Source organism: Gobius niger (assembly GCF_951799975.1).
Source record: "Gobius niger genome assembly, chromosome: 18".
Classification (NCBI taxonomy): Eukaryota; Metazoa; Chordata; class Actinopteri; order Gobiiformes; family Gobiidae; genus Gobius; species Gobius niger.
Window position 1 is genome coordinate 17,240,796 of NC_136869.1, and position 19,451 is coordinate 17,260,246.

Sequence of the window (19,451 nt, forward strand, 5' to 3'; positions counted from 1 at the left end):
TCTCGTTCTCGTCGCTATTATGCCTCTTTTTCCCAAGAAGCTTTTGATTAGGGTAAAGCCGAACTAGAAAAAAAGTGCTGGGTTCAAGTGTAGGTTAAGAGGTTTAAACAGAAAGGGCATCTCACTAGTTTTTTTGTCACAAACGATAGAGATAGCAGCATTTTTTCATTGCATCCTCGTCTTCAACAGAAAATAGTTAAAGTAATCTTATGGAACGCCAAATCTAAAATGCATTGTGGATAAACTAGAGAAACCACCTGGGAAGGGGATTATTTAGGATGACCTCAACTACTTAGCTCAGAGAAAGATCTTTATTGGTCAAGGGATTAGACCTCCAATGTTTTTGTTTCTACCACTGAGGCATTTTGTATCCCTGAGTTTAACACATGTAACTGAAAAGCTTTTGTAACAGTGTGCAATGCAGGGGGGGTATTGTAATACCAAGTGTCAAAGTAAGGTTAAAGATTATAGTCTAATCGATTCTAGGTCAAGATAAAAGTGAATTAATATTGTGGTCATAAAGTGGTTAATATGCAACCGCTCAGCTCAGAGTCTTGTGAACTTTTAGCTTCTGCTGACGTCTCACCAGTGGATTAGGCATTATATGCAGCTTATTGGTCCAACCTGAAGAATTCCTGCCTTTTCACTCCCAGTGAACTGACATGCAGCTCAGAGAGGAAAACGTCATGTGTTTATGAAATTGAGAAAACTGACAACATACTACAATGGCATCCAGGAATGAAAATGCAAGACCCTGGCTCAAGGTAAGAAACTGCAGACGTTAAGTGAAGACCATTATGTAACATGAGCATGCGCTTGGCTGACTCTGGAAGACTGTGATCATTCACTTCTGAAGAAGAAATAGAAGTTGACTACTGCTACTTTATTAATTAATACTACTACAGTATCATCAGTCAGTGTTTTCAATATTTTAAATATAGAGGTACATGGTGATAGAGTTGATATTATAGAAGTAACAGCTAGTCACATTATTATGAGAATGATTATTGTTCTCTTAGAGGTAATTTAATTACTACTTTATCAATAACATTGTTTGGTTTACTGTGTTTTTCTCTCTCTCTCACTAGCTTGTTTATGCACAATAAAGCATAATAGTAAACAGAAGCTGCCAGCGGGGGACATTTTCTGTAAAGCCTGAAAATGTCAAGCATTTCTGCCCTCGTCACACTGTATGAATAGGATTTAGCCGGGAAAGCCTCTGATGTGTTTCCAATGGTACTCCAGCTGGTCCTCACATCCAATCCCCAGCCGCTTGTGCTGCTAACTTTTGTGAAAGGATAATTGGGGTCAATTGTTTGGCTCATGTGATATTCCCAGTGCTCGGTCAGCTGTAAACAACAGGACAGTTGTCCAGAAACAGTGTGGGAATAGTTTTACTCAAATTGTTTAGTGGCATGCACCTTGCCCTAGGAATTGGTTTGCAGTCATTCAATCAAAGCTCCCTCCAGATTCAGTCTGTTGTAGATTCAAGCTCCCACCAATGTGTGGTGTCCTTGGGCAAGACACTTATCCCATCACCTCCAGTGGAAATTATATAAATGCGTGTAAGAGTGGCTCCTGATGTAAAGTGCTAGATACTAGATAAATTAAAACTTTTACCGTTTTACCTATGTCATATCAGCAGCAGTAGTACAATTAGAAGTAGTGGTAGTGGAAGAGTAGTCGTGATAGTGGTAATGATCAGGTGCTATGAAAGTGGACCAGGGGTGGGTAGTGCTCAGTTACATAACTTTTTGAAGTAACTAGGTAGTAACTAAGTAGTTTATCCACACAGTAATTTTTGCTTCTACCTGAGTAATATTATAATGAAGTATCTGCACTCTTACTTGAGTAAAAAAGTAGCTTTTCAAAATCTCCATTTTGATGCGTAAAATAGATGTATTTTATATTTTCTTTACTTAATTATTCATACAAAAAATATATGTTTTTTCTTTGAAAACATAAAAATGTTCATGTTATTTCCTGTTTTCTATAATTTATGTCACGACTGAAACATGACTCACAGTACTCACAGTAATCAAGTAAAAATCTTTCCCAGTACTTTTCTACTTGTGCTTGAGCGATAATTTGGTCCACTACTTTTTACTTCTGCTCGAGTAAAAGTATTTGAAGGCAACATTACTCTTGCTTGAGTAAATATTTCTCTGAAGTGGACTTTGAGAGGAGGTCGCTATGGCTATGCACAATATGAAAGCCTATAAAGTAGCAATCGCAGTGTCATTACACATAAGGACCATAAAAACTTGGCAACACAAACTTCATTCTCTTAAAGGCTTCCCAAAATAACGCTTTAACCGCACAATACCAGCCCACTGTATTTCTACTTTATTTGAGAAATAACATTGTGGATTCTATCAGTGATGTTCAACAGGTTTTCCATAAGCATCATTTCCAGTAAAGCCAACAGGCCGCTCTAGTTGAGTGGTATGTTTGAGGTTGAGGGAACTGTAAACATGAGGACCGGAAATTGCAGGTGTGTTTGCGCGTGGGTGTGGAGACAAACAGGCCCCGCCCCCTCTGCCTTGACTAGGAAGAGGAGAAAGGTGTTCTGTACCTGGCCTGTTGTACGCGGCTGCATCACACTCACTCCAGCTCCATTATTTGCAGGAAAACCGGCCTTCTCTGAAAAAAGGAGAGCAACATAAGGTAAGAAGGCACGATTTTAATAGCCTACGTTTTTTTTTAAGTATAAAAGATAATCATAAAAAATAAGAGAAAAAGAAGGTAAGAAATAAATCCCTTTAGATGTTGGTGTCTATATAAATCCATATGGTGTCAAAGCTATAAATGCATAAGTGAATGATTAACCTATAATGATTGGCTTTCATTTTATTGCGTGTGATATCGCACTATTTGATATGACTCCCATTGTCCTCACTAATTGAGTGGACAAAGTGGTAAATGATGCGGGACTAGTTTTTCCTGTCGCAGTCCTGCCTCTTGTGTCCCATCTATTCTCCAGTTATTTGCTCTGCTTTTATTATGGAGATTGGAGAGGATCAGATTGCAAACATTGACTTTTCTTTGTTTTTTCCCTCTCCCAGTTTTGTTAAAAGAACCAGCCAGTGCAATTGTCCCATGTATGTCCCACTTCGGTCATCCAAACGGCCTGCATCATGTCCACGTCCAACAGTTATTTGACTTTTGATCAAAATATTCAGTAAATCAGGATGAAATTCGTTGTTTTTTTTAACTAATATTTGCAATGGTAGTTTGTGTGTCACAGTGGTATGCCTAAATATGACTTTATTTTCTAAATGAATGATTATCAATAAGTCAAATATTGGACAAGGTTATTGGGTGTGGCTACCCTTGAATGGATGCCAAAAGTCAGTAGTTCTCATAATGACAAAGACAACTGTAAAATGCACAATTATATCCGCATGTACTATTCTATTTATTTCGTCCTTCAAATTCAGGACTGATTTCTTCTTGTAAAAACACCGTATAAAAACATTAAACAAAGACTTTCACTGCTTTATACTTTACTATGGTCACATTGCGACATTGACTTTGTGTGTCACCGTTTTGATTCAGTAAATGCCAAAGTCTTGATCTTGGTTAATATTAAAGGCGTGCCGTGTCGCTGACCTCACATGCCCTCACTATCAGTTAAACCTATCCATAGTTTATTATTTATGACAGCCTTTATTGTTTTATTGAATTATATCACAGTGCTCATATCCATGGCACAATCAGGAGTTGGCGGATCATTTGTATATTTGACTGTGGTTATCTCCCCGCAGCCTCCACACAGAGTTGCACTTTAGGCCTCTGTTCTGCGTGCGGTGGGTGAGACTGTGCGTATTTGACTATCACTGCGGTCGTTCCCCATACACTGGGATGCAGAGATGAGAGGCGGCTGATTGCTGAACTTGTATGTTGCTATGGCACCAAGCTGACTCCCATTTGGGGATTAAAGATGTCGCGCTGTCACACATCCAGGCGCTTCGAAAGGGCTCACTGTCTTTTTAGAGCCATCTGTTTCCCCTGAATGGATACGGGAACTTGTAAACATGGCCAACCAGGGGCAGGATGCAGCCTCACTTTGTGCTGAAGGAGCTTTGAGGAGAATGTAATGAGCGGCTGTATAAGACTGTTCAGTAACATTTGCACTTTACGCAGTGGGAAAACAGATAAACATCTTGATTTTAGCATCACTTGGACCACTTGTGCTGGTCCCAGACCAAGAAAAAGATTAGAGATAGTTGACAGAAATTGTATACTATATATATATATATTGATAGCCAATGAAAAGGATAATTTGGTGGAGCGACCTCAGGAGTGAAAAGGAAATAGAGAAAATGGTCACAATAGCTTCCCAAATAACATTATTGCTGTTTATTACTTGTCTGTTGTGATCGTCAAATATTATTTAAAGACCACAGCTTTTAACACTATCAAACACCATTTGTACTATATAGATTCAAACTACAGATGATGCTTAAGAACCTTTATCTACGATGGACAACTCCTGTATGACTGAGAGTTTACACAAAATCTATTTATGCAATTCATTTCTGTGAGCTTTGCAGTAGCAGTGATCAATTCAAATTACAATTTAGCTTTAGTTGTCATTTGTTTTCAGTTAATCCGAACAATGAGTGACGGTAATAAGGACACCTTCCGAAATGTCAGCCAGAAACCCGGCCTGCAGATATGGACCATCAACGTGAGTCCGTCCCAAAGAACATAAGCAGCAGTCTGTGATTTACTGTTACTAACCTGTGTTTTATGTAAATGTGCTGCTTGTCATGCAGAACATGGAGATGGTGCCTGTTCCAGCCCAGGCGTACGGTAACTTCTTCGAGGGAGACTGTTACATTGTTTTATCTGTGAGTGCTTTTGCCACTGATTTCCCCAGAGGCCGCACAGAGAGGCCTAATGAAGGTATCAGATCTGCGCATGCCTGACATGTTTACTTGTCCCTCCAGATAACCAAAGGTAAGGGTTCGGGGCAGAGCGCGGACATCCATTACTGGATAGGGAAGTCCTCCTCTCAGGATGAACAGGGCGCGGCAGCCATCTACGTGACCCAGCTAGACGAGCACCTGGGGGGCAGTCCTGTCCAGCACAGGGAGACCCAGCGCTACGAGTCGGCCCGCTTCAAGAGCTACTTCAAAAATGGACTCATGTGAGTAAAGATAATCGACAGAATTGTTAATACGACTTTAATGACCAATGCAAGTTGTTTGGTTTTCTACTACTACTGTGTTGCTTAGACCCTCAAGTACAAATTTATGTATCAAAGAAATTACACTTTTGTTTATAAACCAACATCCAGAGGTCAACATTTATCCTGAGTTGCTCCGAGATCACATTATGTCCATCCTTCCGCACGCAGTGCCCTGTTCATTTATTACACTTGAACTTTGCTCACACACACCACTTTCTCGCTCCCCCCCCCCTTCTCTCTCTGCAGATACAAAAAGGGCGGCGTGGCTTCTGGCTTTAACCATGTTGAAACAAACTCGTACGATGTCCTGCGATTGCTGCACGTCAAAGGGAAGAAGCATGTCACTGCAGCTGAGGTAAGACACAAGCCTTTACATCGGATTAACACGTCCCCTCATAACCTCCCACTGACGTGATCATAAGCTTCACACAGGCACTCGACACGGGGTATTGGCACTCCCTCCTAAACAAATCATGGTTTACTTGTTACCAAAGCTGTCAAGGGTGTTGTCAATTTCCAACAGTGTGACACTGATATTACGCTATTATTAGTTTCCAAATATAGCATTTGTTTCTGTCATAAATGTAATGATTTTGTGACAGCGTGTTTAACTTTGTGTCCAGGTGGAGGTGTCATGGAACAGCTTTAACACTGGAGACATATTCCTGCTGGACGTGGGGAAAGCCATAATTCAGTGGAATGGGGCTAAAAGCAACAGAAGAGAGAAGCTGAAGGCATGTCATGATTTATATCCACTAGTGTGCATGCATTTAACTCATATTTTGCCAGCAAAAGGTTTAAATCGCATCCTAAAGCTGGCTAATTATACTGATTGCTATTGCTTTCGTGCAGGCCGTCTTGTTGGCCCAGGACATCAGAGATAGGGAGCGGGGAGGCCGTGCTCAAATCTGTGTGGTGGAGGGGGGAGACGAGGCGGGCTCTCCTGAACTGATGGAGTTCATGACCTCTGTGCTGGGACAAAGAAAGGGGGTTCTAAAGGACGCCATACCTGATGACAGAAAAGGCCAGGCACAGAAGAGCTTTGTTCGACTCTACCAGTAAGAACAGCATGGTTTTTATTTAGTTTTTAGTTTTTAGTTTTTAATCTTTTGTTTTTGTACATCTATAACTGCTTTGTACTACGTCTTAGTGCTTTCGAAGAAAGTGGGAACCTGGTCATCCGAGAGGTGGCCACTCAGCCCCTGACCCAAAACTTGCTTCTCTCTAGTGTAAGTAGCCCCTAAATTTTTCTCCTTTTCTGCACATTGCTTACCTTTCCCATAATACCTTTTCCTATTTACAGGACTGCTACATCGCAGACCAGAATGGCTCCAGTGTGATGCTGTGGAAAGGCAAACAGGCCTCACCTGTTGAGCGACGAGAGTCACTGAACAGGGCAATGGTAACAGTTTTTACGTTAGAGTCTCATTGCATTACATTTATGTTGCATTTATAAAATTTATTTTATTCATCAGGGTTATATTAAAACCAAAAATTACCCAGCCAGCACCAGTCTGGAGGTGATGAGTGAGGGAGGGGAAACGGCCATGTTCAAGCACCTCTTTAAATCCTGGAAAGACAAAGGGCAAACCCAGGGTCTGGGCACCACTCACACTGTTGGGAAAATCGGTAATGTTTTTGAACTCTTATTATGTGTAGAAAAAACAAAATCTGGAATATTAAATCATTTGCCTCTTCAGCCAAAGTGGAACAGGTGAAGTTTAACACCATGGAGCTTCATGCACGTCCAGACTTGGCGGCAAAGCAGCGCATGGTGGATGATGCCGCTGGGGATGTGACGGTAAGGCAATTATGCAGCTGTGTTTCCTTTGATATTTTAGCTCATTTCTGTTTTTGTCCCAGATCTGGAGAATTGAGAACTTAGAGCTTGCTGAGGTTGATCCGAGCACATACGGACAGTTCTACGGAGGAGACTGCTACTTAGTGCTTTACAAGTACATGAGGTCAAACCAGCCGCAGTACATCCTCTACATGTGGCAGGTACAAAGCTGCCTCATCCATAAATCCACAGATATTTCAAACTGCCATTTATAAACACAATTTCCATCGGTTAGGGTCGCCATGCAACCAGAGATGAGGTCACAGCAAGTGCTTATCAAGCAGTCAACATCGATAATAAATACAACGGGGCCCCAGTGCAGGTCAGAGTGGCCATGGGTAAGGAGCCGAGGCATTTCATGGCTATTTTCAAAGGCAAACTCATCATTTTTGAGGTAAATGATTACTATAATGCCTATGTATGTCACGTAATATAATTGGAATTTCTACTCAAACAACCATTGTCCTCTCAGGGCGGCACCGGGCGTTCAGGAGTGACAAATCCTGAGACTGGGCCTAGGCTCTTTCAGGTCAAAGGCACTAGCGAGTATAACACCAAGGCGACTGAAGTCAAAGCAAGAGCAGCATCTTTGAACTCCAATGATGTTTTCCTGTTAAAGACTGACCGTGCGTGCTACTTGTGGTACGGAAAGGTACGGTCCAAACTGCTTGTAGCTTTTCTCTTCTTGGGTAACCGCATCAAATCATCGGCTTTCTAGCATAATAAAGCAATTTGCATATAAATTGGTTTTATACTCTTGCCCTTCGCTATTGGAGAACACTGGTTTGTGACTCCTGGTGAGGCTGGATTGGCTCAATTTTCACCATTTCTGTCATATTTGAATCTGGTCGATTTTAGATTACAGCCCACAGCTTCCATGTGCAGGTACAGGTAACAAAGAAGTAATCACACAAGTAACTACAGGTAATTACACATTAAAGGGCAAGATTCAATAAAGGTGCTCAAAGTGTAACAAAGGTGTTCATAGCGTCACACTTTAGATTACAGTCCAGGTGTATTAGTTATGATCACAGTCCGCGCTCACATGTAGTTGCACAATAGGTACGGTGTATTTGTGTGTTAGCTATGGGTTAATTTCCCTCAATTTATGAAACTTTATAAAGCTGGTACATCTATACACTTCATTGAACCTTGCACTTTAATGTTTTATTGCCTGTACTTGCATGTGTAATTACTCATTCTTGTTCCCTGCACCTACACATGGAACTCGCGGGCTGTAAATCTAAAGCCTTACCTTGAATGGTTCTGTCATTCCTGTGCGATATTCCAGGGCTGCAATGGAGATGAGCGGGAGATGGCCAAGGCAGTGGCAGATGTGCTTTCAAGACAGGACAAGCGGGTAGCCACGGAGGGGCAGGAGCCAGCCGAATTCTGGGTCGCTCTTGGTGGAAAGACGCCGTATGCCGATGACAGGAGGTGGGTATTGATTAACAGCTCAGGCATAATTCACTCAAGACAGGTTAAATGAAAATAGCTGGGCTGCTGGATTAATTGCAGTGAAATTGAGATTGCAGTTTGGTGAAAATGCAAAAGCAGCAGTTTTATGGGTAATTTGATGTAATACTTTTTGCAGTCTGCACATGGAGGAGCCCCCTCACAGTCCCAGACTTTTTGAATGCTCCAATCAGACGGGGCGCTTCCGGATGACAGAGGTTGACGACTTTGCCCAGTGCGACCTGGACGAAGAGGACGTCATGTTGCTCGACACTTGGGAGGAGGTGACGCTGGCTCAAAATGACACTCAAAAGGTCAAAAAGAAATACTTATTATTGTCTTCTTTAGATCTTCCTTTGGATTGGGGACTTAGCCAATGAGCACGAGAAAAAAGAGTCTTGGAACAGCGCTCTCGAGTACCTGAGGACCCACCCGGCAAGTCGCGACCCGGACACACCCATCAGCTGCGTCAAACAAGGACGTGAACCTCTGACCTTCACGGGCTGGTTCAACGCATGGGATCCTCTCATGTGGAGCGTGAGTGCACCGGACACGACGATTGATTTTGTCTAAGCAAATCACTAACTTCTCACTTGCTTACTAATGCTTACTAACGAAACACTATATCTAACCCAATCCACTCAACAGGGTGGGAACACCTATGAGCAGATGAAACATAAGTTCAGCGATGAGGCGTCTGTGTCCCAGATTGCTTTAGTAAGTGCTTGCTTAATATGAACTAACACACAGTTAAATGCTGCCTATTCTGATGAAGCACTTCGAAACTAACAGGACTAACTTATTCATAAAGGCTCACTGCGAAAAGTGATATCTACATTTATTGAGATTGCGTTAATTATCTACTTTTATTATTGATTTGAGGAGTTTCGACTTGTCTCGATTTATTTAGCAATAGATGAACATGGTAAGATTTGATATCTTAAAGGCATATCCAACCACCTTCTATGCTGCTCACTCAATAGTATTAATCTATTTATGATCATGAAAATGTAATATTCTGGGTAAAAAGTAACTTTGATAAACGGAGATATAACTTTTTGCAGTGTGCGTCCACAACTGTTAACTATTTCTCACGCCTCATTTCCTAACGCTTGTAGGAATTGAGCAACACTAAACTGAACAAGGTCGTCACTGATGGCGGGTACAGGGCTCCAGGTGGCCCCGTAACCTCTCCAGTCTACAAAGTCCCAGGTGGGAACAAGTCTTTCCGCACTAGCCCTCCCTCCCATAGGTCCTCCAGCAGCTCCTCCTCCTCATCCTCCTCGTCCAGTAGCGGCCGAGAGGCTTCCCTGGACCCCCAGCTTCTGATCAACAAGACTACTGAAGAGCTGCCGCAGGGAGTGGACCCCAGCCAGAGAGAGGTAAGCTCGGGGGACGCCGCTTATAGAAGTGCAATTACACTGGTTAGGCAGCAGAGGGCAGCATTTTCATCTTCTGATGTCTTACTGCAGGACTATCTCTCCGATGTGGATTTTGAGAACATACTTGGATCAACTCGCGCAGATTTCCGTCGGCTGCCAAAATGGAGGCAGACTGATCTGAAGAAGAAGGCAGGACTTTTCTGAAAAGCGCTGCATCACACAGAAAGATCACATTGCATTTTCATTGTAAAGATGTCATAATGGTTCTACTGCAATACCAAAAAAAAAGTGACCCAGTATTTATAACTTCTTTAAGGAACACAGGGATTAATTGTAGCCACAAACAAGTAAATTACCAAATGCCAAACCTGTGCAACGACTATTCTACTCCAAATACTGCTCTAATCTATTTTTAAATACTGTGTGAAATCAAGTACTCAGCACATACGGACTGCATTATATTTTCATAATCATGTTTTATTTGAATTGTTTAAACTTTTATTATACAATGATTGTTTTCTGCATGGTATTTAATAATAAATTATTACAAAATAAATAAAAAGCCAGATTGTGAGTCCTTTGTTTTTTTATTGTAAAGCTAGTGAAGTAGTGAACATTGTTTACGATTTCAATACAATAACTGTAAGACATGCAGGGTTTGACGCTGACTGTTTTACTACCCACAATATAGTTGGAAAAAATGTTGCCTGAAATCTGTAATATAAATTACAATCTATAGAATAGATGTACTTTCTGCAATTTCTAGTCTGTGCAGTCAAGAAGAACAATGTAAATTTCGGAATGCTTCAAATGTTTGTATATATATTAAAACTCCCAAGTGAAGGAGTGGCAAAAAGCAGAAATCTACGCACATGGATCGTTGGTCAAGCCCTGCAGATTATGTATCGCAATCTATAATTGTATATTGTATTCAGCACTAGAAAAAACACTGACATCACAAAAATGCTTCTCCAGTAGCCATTTCAGCAGCGAACATGACAAATATAATACTGTATAAAATTATATACACATCGTTTTGCATTAAGACTCCTGTCAATCAGTCAGCTTCTTAAGGATCCAAGGATAACGGTAAATCACAGAAGGCTCGTACCACAGTCAAGATTTCATTCAACAATACTAATTAAAACTTCCAATTTTCATTTTAACGCGTCATGAGAATAAACTGTTGAATGAAGTGCGCAGGATCATTTAGTACCCGGTTATATCCGTATCTTTAAAAATCTCGTGCAGGTCAGCGCTGGTGTAAACAGACTGCAGTACCTAAGCCTTTTGAGCGTCAATAAGCATGACATGAACAAAGAGTCCAGCCGAGCAGATGACATCACCCCTCTTTGTGAGTAATGGGACATGACGGTATCCTGAAAAAGAAGAAGGGAGGTTTCGCTTTGTCAGCTGATGTCAGATACACAGGGATAAACAAATACTCTGTCTTACCACTCTGTACGCTGGTCAAGGGTAGACAGTACTGCCCCACAAGATCGTTTTGGGACGTTGAGTCATGGTCTTCCACCACAAACCGCACCAGGGCCAACTCCGGGACGTGGACGTCAAATTGGAAGCGCTCGTTCCACACTGGGTTGAATCCTGTAGAGTTCGTTATAGTTACTATCGTGTTGTTGCCATTTGTCTGGGTACGCAGCGTGGTGGAATACGAACCATTATTTTCAATGTGGTGCGTCTCTTTAGTCGCATTGTCAGCCGGGACACCGTGGATTTCTACCCGCACCAGTGGATCAACAATAGAGTTGTGCTTCTCCTTGTTCACTTTTGGCAGCTGCTGTGCTGAAATCACCTGCGGAGAAACCCATCAGTTAAGGACAAATCTAATGAACAAAATCCTAACTGTTTCAAATACATCATAAATAAAGCGCACCATGACGTGAAATGTCTTCTTCTTCAGCCAAGGCCCCTTCGTGAGCAAGTTGGGATCAAACTGTGATGACGGTTCCCTCAGAAATTCCGGTTTCAACACGTAGCCACAAAAACCATTAGGCAGAAACCTTCCTTGGTTTAGTTGCATTTCTTTAGAAGGGGTCTGGAAATTTAATGCCACTACAATGCAAAGAAGAAAGTTACTAAACATGAATGATATCTGAGCTCACTTAAGTAAAGTCAGGGGAACACACCAATCTGGCAGCCCACGTTCCACATGGGCACAGGGTTGTAGTTGGATGAGTCCGTTCTGGACCCAGCCGGATAAATCCTGCTTAACTTGTCCAGGTTGTGATGTGTATAAGAATTCCCTGTAAAACATGTTCATTTGATTCACGTTGAAATAAGTGTATTGTATAGTTATTATTAAAAGCAGAATCATGTGTAACAAATATTATACATACTTTGTGTCATCCTGCATTACCTGAGTTCTGGGCTAGACCGAATGCTTTGCTCTCTTTGAACGAGGACATCTCATAAAAGGCCTGGTTGTCTTTGGCGTGATCAAAACCATAAAAATGAACACTTTTGCAGTAAATGACAATGTCTGATAGCTCTTTGGCCAATTTCATTTTTGATTTCTGAAACAAGACAATAACTGTAAAAATACTGAGTGTTTTAAGTCATTGTAATCATGTTGTCAAGGACAGACCTTCTTCTTGGACTTCTGTTCATTGTCCTTTGCCTCCGCAGCCTCATCCTCCTCAGACACTGTGTCCTCGTCCACTGTGTTGTTACTGCTGAAGGCTGTGTCCAGTTTGTTTAAACGCTTCCCTTTGATTAGGAACTTGCCCTTCAGCTCCTGCACACACACAACTCAACTATTCACCCAAAAGATTCAATAACAGTGATTTCTGAGTCACAGCAAGGCACTGCTGTTGCCAGTACAGTGTGTCAGGCGACAGTCACTCCCTCTCACTCAGTACAGTCTTGTGCAAGTCATAATTTCTTCTCAAAGAGACAAAGCCAAACATATCCACCCTGTGGGCAGTGCATGGAGCCCAGATCATTCCATTACTCATTAGATACTTGCTTCATGGCTGCAATGCCACATGGCACATGGGTATTTTTTTCAACATGAACTGGTTCTGTGAGTTCACATTAAGTCGTAACATTCTTATCAATGAGTGTAGTGAGATTAAAGTTCACCTCCTCATGACAAAGTCAATCATGAAAAGGTTGTTTACTAAACTTTAACACACACGTTAATGTCCTAAGTGTTTACAAGGGTTTTTTTTTTTTATTGGGAGGTATTATTCAACCCATTGTATTATCAGACAAAGGTTTTATTCAGGGAAAATAAACAGGAAAGTCCAAGCAAATAGATTCAGCATGTGGAATTTATATTACAGGTGTGGCCTTTCTCTGGGTGGAGGGAGTTCATTCCTACTTTATTTAAGGTTTGGAATCACTCTTAGCCTGCTGTATCTGCCCTTTATTTGAATACAAATCACAATGTGGCACACTGAAGACATGTTTACCTGGGGCGAGGGGAAGTTGTCGGGCATTCTGTTGCCCAGCGGCCTTGTGAGCAGCGCGTCCCCCAGTATGGAGACCATGTGATGGGCCATGAGCCGCTGCTGCTCCACAGTGCAGTGGTTCTCCAGGGACAGGATCACCGGGTACTCTGAGGTCTGAAACAGAACCTTCACATGAGGGAGAGCTCGGTGATAGCGCCCACAGACAATAAAGTCCACTCTTACTTTGAAAGCGTACTCTTTGATGGCTTTTATGACGTCTCTGAAAAGTACTTTGGACGTGAGTGTGTAGCCGTGGTATATGACAGGCTCTCCGTTCGGCCCGTCCCAACAGTCCAGCTCCACACAGCGGCAACTTTTCATTAGGGCCCTGCCACAAAACAAAACAGACCCCTTAAATACAATTACTAGCAAACTTCATTATCTCCCTTATTTACTTATAATACTGTGTCTCATACTTTATATAAGCTTCGGTGCTGCTGGGCCCTTTGAGCTGGTCCTCCATCAGGTACGTGTTGTGGGAGGAGGAGATGTAGTACTGGTTAAGGGGACGGCTCATGTCCTGATAAACTCTTTTATGCTCGTGGTTGAGAATGGAGCCCTCCTCCTGGTGCAGGTACATCATAAATCCATCTTTGGTCATGTGTTTCCTCGCCTTCGCTGTTGGACAAAGCAGACACGTTACACACATTGCAAAATACAGCTGAATGTTCGGATGGAAGATGCTTGCCTGTCTCATCCACCTCATATTTCTCAATGAGTTTCAGCGCGTGCGGCATGTTCGTCTGTTCCCTCTGCTCATTTAGGAGAAAATTGAGCAGGTCTTTGCCGCTCATCTGTCCCTCTGTCCGGGCGTACTTCCCATAAATCACATCGACTTCCTCACGGTGTGTTAGTAAGTCATAAAAGTGCTTGATCTCTGTGTCTTCCAGTGTGCCCGAATTGGACGTATCACATTGCTTAAGGTAAACATACAGATGATGCATTAGAAAACAGTCTCAGACATTCAGAAGTGCCCGTAATGTTCTGCTTGATTTTTACGCACCTTAAAAATATCGGCTGCATAACTGTCGTCCACCTCAACGTTGATTTGTCTGAGAAAATGCTTTAGCTCTTTCAGCGTCATCTTGTTGTCCTTGTTCTTGTCTGCCTTACCCATGCAATTAATAAGCCAGCTGGAGTTGGCATTAAGGATTTTTATTGCCGGACCAATGCACCTTTCAAACAACCATTCACTCTCGCTCCTATTCACCACGAGTCAACCGTGCATCGATACATGCATGCTATTTGACACTGACCGTTCTTTGTAAAGGATACTGTTCGCTCTTTTGTTGCCGGCTGAGGTTGTGCAGATTGCCCATGACTTTCTCCAGGCCGTTCACCCACTTCTTGGCCTCCTCTGAATTGGCTGCCATCAAATCCAGGTTTTTCTTTTTGCCCTTGAAGATGATGGAGAAGCATTTGTCCGCTTCGCTGGGGTCAGTGTGTTTGTTTAACCCTTCGGACTGCCGGCCCCGTCTCAGTGAGTCAATGTCATCCAGGGAGACTGCAAGGGAAGGTTATTATGAACATGTGTGCTTGAAAGAAGCTGTGGGTGAATACAGTGCAGAGTCTGGGAAGATCTAGAGCTAGGTTTGGTAAGGACTTTCCATCTGGAGGGAGCCTGTATACTTTAGGTTGATGGGGGAATCCTACCCTACAGGCTTAGTCCATAAATGAAACTCACAATCTTTTGAGTGCTGATCAAAAGTTACACATTTCTGTGACCTTAAGATACTGAGGAGAAGACAGTTGCATTTATTTGTAGCAATGCAGCAAAGAAAAACATTTTTGACTTCTTATCAACAGGAAGGCTCTTGTTTATGTGGGATGCTTCTATCTTTAGACTTTACCCACGAGACACAAAGCCATGGTTTAAGCATTATTGTCGTCTCTAGACATGACATGACGGCAGTTAATCTTCAAAATAGCCACAAGCAGATACATATACTTAAATGACTATAAAAAATATTTCTTCCATTCTTTCTGACTGTGTGTGATGTTATGAGAAATGCAAAGTGGAAATTTGAGTTTATGTGTATACTGTATGCAACATGCCACATACAATTGTTTACATGGCACCTGCCACCTTACCAACAAACTAAGCATAAACAAAAACTTGAACAGTGACCTCATATTTCTACATATCAGATAGATTGCCATCATCTATACAACATTTTCTATTGATTTACATGTTACTTACTGCTCACTTATTTCATTACATGTCTAGTTTCTAGCCAACACAATTAGCTTGGCTCATACCAAGTGTGAACCATACATTAGATGGGTCTTTTCTGCATAATGTCCAAAAAGCAATGCACAGCCATGCATGACATAGTCTTTCTAAATGGCAACAGCAGCCTGTGTCCAACAATAAAGGCCCTGGGATTAGCTGCCAGGCCATACGCTGAGCTTTGGCTACAGCTTTTCAGCCTTTTGCACATACAAACAGGTTATCCAGAACAGGCAAGTTGAAAGTAAGATGTAAAAAGAAAAAAAAGTGTTTGTTTTCAGGTGACTGAGCAAAGACAGTATACCATTGCCCCAGGCAGCTGAAAAAAAAAGGACTAAGGGAGCTGTGTAATTTGCACGGGGGGACGGGGCCCTGAAGGTTTGGTGAGAGCTGTAAATTAGACTCATTCCAAAGAACGCCATATTCATGTTCTGTCATGCCGTTTGGTAGAAAGGTCAAGTTGTATTTTCTTCTAAGAATCTGACAATTTGTTCTGTAGCTAACATTATAGGACAGCACTAGAGTAAAGAACATTGCCTGTTTTTTTAAAGCATTTAAAAATAAAACCACTCCACATATTTCACCATGCGAGATGTTCCATGCAAATCTGTGTACAACCAACTGTTTTGACTGTTAACCAGGACACTTTGGATAACAAGCGCGGAAAGTTATTTTGGATCTGTTTGCAAACACTATGAGAGCTTTTCTGACCAGCCATTTGTTGCACGATTTTCTAAGCGTTTGGAAAATAAGATATTAATGTTTTTATAAGGCTAAGCTAAATATTTCCCAGCACATGCCTTTCCATTATGTGAAAGCTATTATCCACTCCTAACCCACAAAACCTCATAGAAAAGCAATAAAAAAACAAATCCCATTTCCGTAAACAGGGACTGTTCTGTCCCGTTCACTCTATTTTGTTTCCACATTTTTCCTATCTGTCATTTCAGAGTCTAGCTGTGCACCATGATCCCACACAGCTCTCACATACGTTTATATGAAGTAGCGTTTATGCACTGAGTTTAATGGATCTGAACCGGTGAGATCAAAGGTTATCATTGCGTAATAAAGACGTTTGTAGCTTTTAAAGTTATTATGCCGAACCTAATGTACCTGCTCTAAAATGATCATTTCCCCCCTTTTTTTGTAAATATCTTTGATCCTTCACAGGTTTATCAAAAAATGAAAAATCAAAAAATCTAATTAATTGATCCAATGGTGATCCGGTTGCATAGAAAAAGATTTGCTTGACAGTCACTAACTTTAAAAACATACCTCAACTGAAGAGAGAAGTCTATGCACAGAGAATAAATGTGTCATTACAACTACTATATATTTTTGTCTGCTGGGAGTACTTACAAGTTGGGTTTCGCCTGAAAAATCTCTGGGACTCGTGCAATATTGTCTTGCAGTCTTCGTTGAGTTTGTAAAACCGTGTCTTTTGCCATGAGCTGGAGCGAATCTTCACAAGATGCCCCCCAGAGAGAAGAAATTGTAGGTCAGGATCACCGTCCAAACCTGCAGATACAGAGATGAGTTTATGATCAGAGTATTTTCCAGCGTTGCGAAACATGCCAGTTATATTAGACACGATGTAAGAGATTCTCAAGCATATGTGATCAAATGCACAATGTGAATATTTTGTGTATGAATTGAACTGTTTAATGAAACTAGACTGTTCTTCTTGGAGACTTTGTTTGGGATTGTGGGCAGGACCACAACATTTCAGAGATATTTCTTCCCAAATCCAGCACTGCGGTTTGTGTCTGAGTGCCGCCTCTGCAGCTGCTCACAGCATGTTTGTCTCTTAACACATACATATGTTACTGTTGTGTAAAGTTGTTGCAATAGGCTTTATTACTGTATTGTATGGAGTCCAGCAACAGAGACTCTTCCAAAAAGAGGACATATGCACAAATATGTTCCTCATGGTGGATGTGAGTCAGAATCACATGTTCTTTTCTACTACCTTCTGACATGCTGCAGACGCAGAAATAGGTAAGAACCATGTATGAACATACCCAGGACAGCTTGCAATAAACTACACTCTGGGTAGCGACAATAGGATGGCCTTTCATAGTTCTTTTTGGGGGGGCAAGAAAGGTATAAAGTTTCAGACACAGACATGAAAGAAATGCAGACACTCCCCCTCAATTCAAGTGTTTCAGGAAAGTTTGTAAATCACTAGACATGCTGTAAGTATCAGAAAGTGAATTCTCTGAAGTTATTCTTTTTCTTGAAATGGTGCCCTTAAAAAAAAGCTGCTCGTGCCTGTGCCTGCGTGTCCGTGTTGACAAACTCGCCAGAGCTCGTCCCTTGTTACCTCGAACCCCCGAGGACTTACCGAGGCGTTTCCCATTCTCCTGCGCTACTTTTCTCAAATGTTCCTGAAAAGCCATTTCTTCAGATTCACTCCTTCTCGGACATTTGCGTAAACAAGACATTTTTTTAGCCAAAGTAAAGACATCCAGCCAGATTTAACAGAGAAGAGCGGTGAAAGATAGCGGATAACGCACAGCCCTCTCATGGGGCGGTCCTTAATACTGTACTCACACTGTGCAACGTAGCGGCTGTGCGCAGCGCACACTCTGGAGGACACCTGTATTTCACCTCCACAGCCACGCGCTCAGTCACAGACATATCTGAGCTCATGTACCTGTGTACTTTTAAGGCTCGTTTTACATTTCACACGTTACAAGACTCAAGTCTTTGAGAGCAAGTCCCGATGGTCTTTTCAAGTCTTGACACCTCCTTCAAAATTAAAGACTTGTCTGTTTCATAAAGTTGATAGTATACGTTTTACTACTGATGCTTGTGTATAATAAATACTTAATGTATATCTTTACACATTAAGTTTGCAGAATAACCAAATGTTTGGCTATTCATTCAAGGGATCATATTTTCTTTTTTTTTTCTTTTCTGCAAATCTGCATTTTGTGTTTGCTTTTACAGCTACACCGTGTAGAATTTTACTGAATAAATAGAATTGAAATTGAAGCATTAATTTTATGATAGATATTTTCATCATTGATGAACATGTTCTTTCGTTGTGAGCGGCTCAGCTCTCCTAAAACATGACTGTAGCTTTCCCGGGAGTGGGTACGTCTGCAGCTCGTCTAAAGATTCCATTCTTTGATTACTCACTGCGTTAGGCTAATAGCATGTTCTGTGTCGAGCTAGTCATTAGGAGCATGTTTTGTACTGATGGCAACAGTATAGTCTAAAATGTTACGCATTGTGCCTTTAAGCGTTGGTTGCACAGCTGGGCTGTCGCCAATGTTGGTTGGATCATTCCATAAAAGTAATTACTGACTATTACTGATTACTCCCTCTAAATGTTTTCTTTGATTACTTTATTTCAAAAGTAATTTGATTACTTTTTACTTTAGCGTTAAACAAGGATCAGGTCTGTTTAGTTTAGTCCCACTTATGTGTCAGGAAAGATCCTCCAGTTTGCGTTTTTCAGTTTTTCCTGCACAAAACGAACCACAATATTCTTTGCTTCAAACAAGATCAACTAAAAAAAAATAATGTCTGAATTTCCAGTCAGACTTAAATTATTATTGTATTGTATGTTTTGCTTCTCTAAATATCTGACATTTGATGAATATCCTCATGAGACCTGAACAAAAAAAATCATTGATTTATTTAACTTAATTTGAGTAAAAGAGTTAAAATACATTTTACAACTTCGTTTTTTAAATGTATTTGTTTGTTTTTAATTCATCTTTTATGATATGTCCATTGTAGAGGACATTGGGTCAATATTGGTGAAATATGTAAATCATAAATTATAAACACATTTTTACTGTATTGATAAATCTTACATTAATCAATATAATAATCATCAATATAATTTAAGAGAGTTGATATA

At 41.2% G+C, this 19,451-nt stretch overlaps 2 protein-coding genes across 2 annotated transcripts; one reads left to right on the forward strand and one right to left on the reverse strand.

The window, feature by feature from the left end:
* The first annotated feature begins 4,483 nt into the window (after positions 1 to 4,483).
* vill (villin-like) lies at positions 4,484 to 10,302 on the forward strand. The gene is made up of 19 exons (XM_079576209.1): positions 4,484 to 4,693; positions 4,782 to 4,856; positions 4,956 to 5,155; positions 5,444 to 5,552; positions 5,821 to 5,931; positions 6,050 to 6,255; positions 6,348 to 6,426; positions 6,501 to 6,599; positions 6,673 to 6,826; positions 6,898 to 6,998; positions 7,061 to 7,198; positions 7,273 to 7,431; positions 7,510 to 7,689; positions 8,329 to 8,474; positions 8,632 to 8,776; positions 8,841 to 9,029; positions 9,141 to 9,209; positions 9,611 to 9,874; positions 9,965 to 10,302. Exons 1-19 carry the CDS (start codon positions 4,529 to 4,531, stop codon positions 10,076 to 10,078), a joined length of 2,703 nt encoding a protein of 900 aa, XP_079432335.1. The 5' UTR covers positions 4,484 to 4,528; the 3' UTR covers positions 10,079 to 10,302.
* Positions 10,303 to 11,019: 717 nt separating this feature from the next.
* Positions 11,020 to 18,103, reverse strand: plcd1a (phospholipase C, delta 1a). The gene is made up of 15 exons (XM_079576393.1): positions 17,922 to 18,103; positions 16,937 to 17,095; positions 14,623 to 14,851; positions 14,351 to 14,480; positions 14,036 to 14,264; positions 13,764 to 13,965; positions 13,531 to 13,675; positions 13,309 to 13,461; positions 12,480 to 12,629; positions 12,252 to 12,408; positions 12,022 to 12,138; positions 11,769 to 11,947; positions 11,552 to 11,687; positions 11,330 to 11,479; positions 11,020 to 11,253 (listed from the first exon to the last, which is right to left on the reverse strand). Exons 1-15 carry the CDS (start codon positions 18,019 to 18,021, stop codon positions 11,156 to 11,158), a joined length of 2,334 nt encoding a protein of 777 aa, XP_079432519.1. The 5' UTR covers positions 18,022 to 18,103; the 3' UTR covers positions 11,020 to 11,155.
* Positions 18,104 to 19,451: the final 1,348 nt, after the last annotated feature.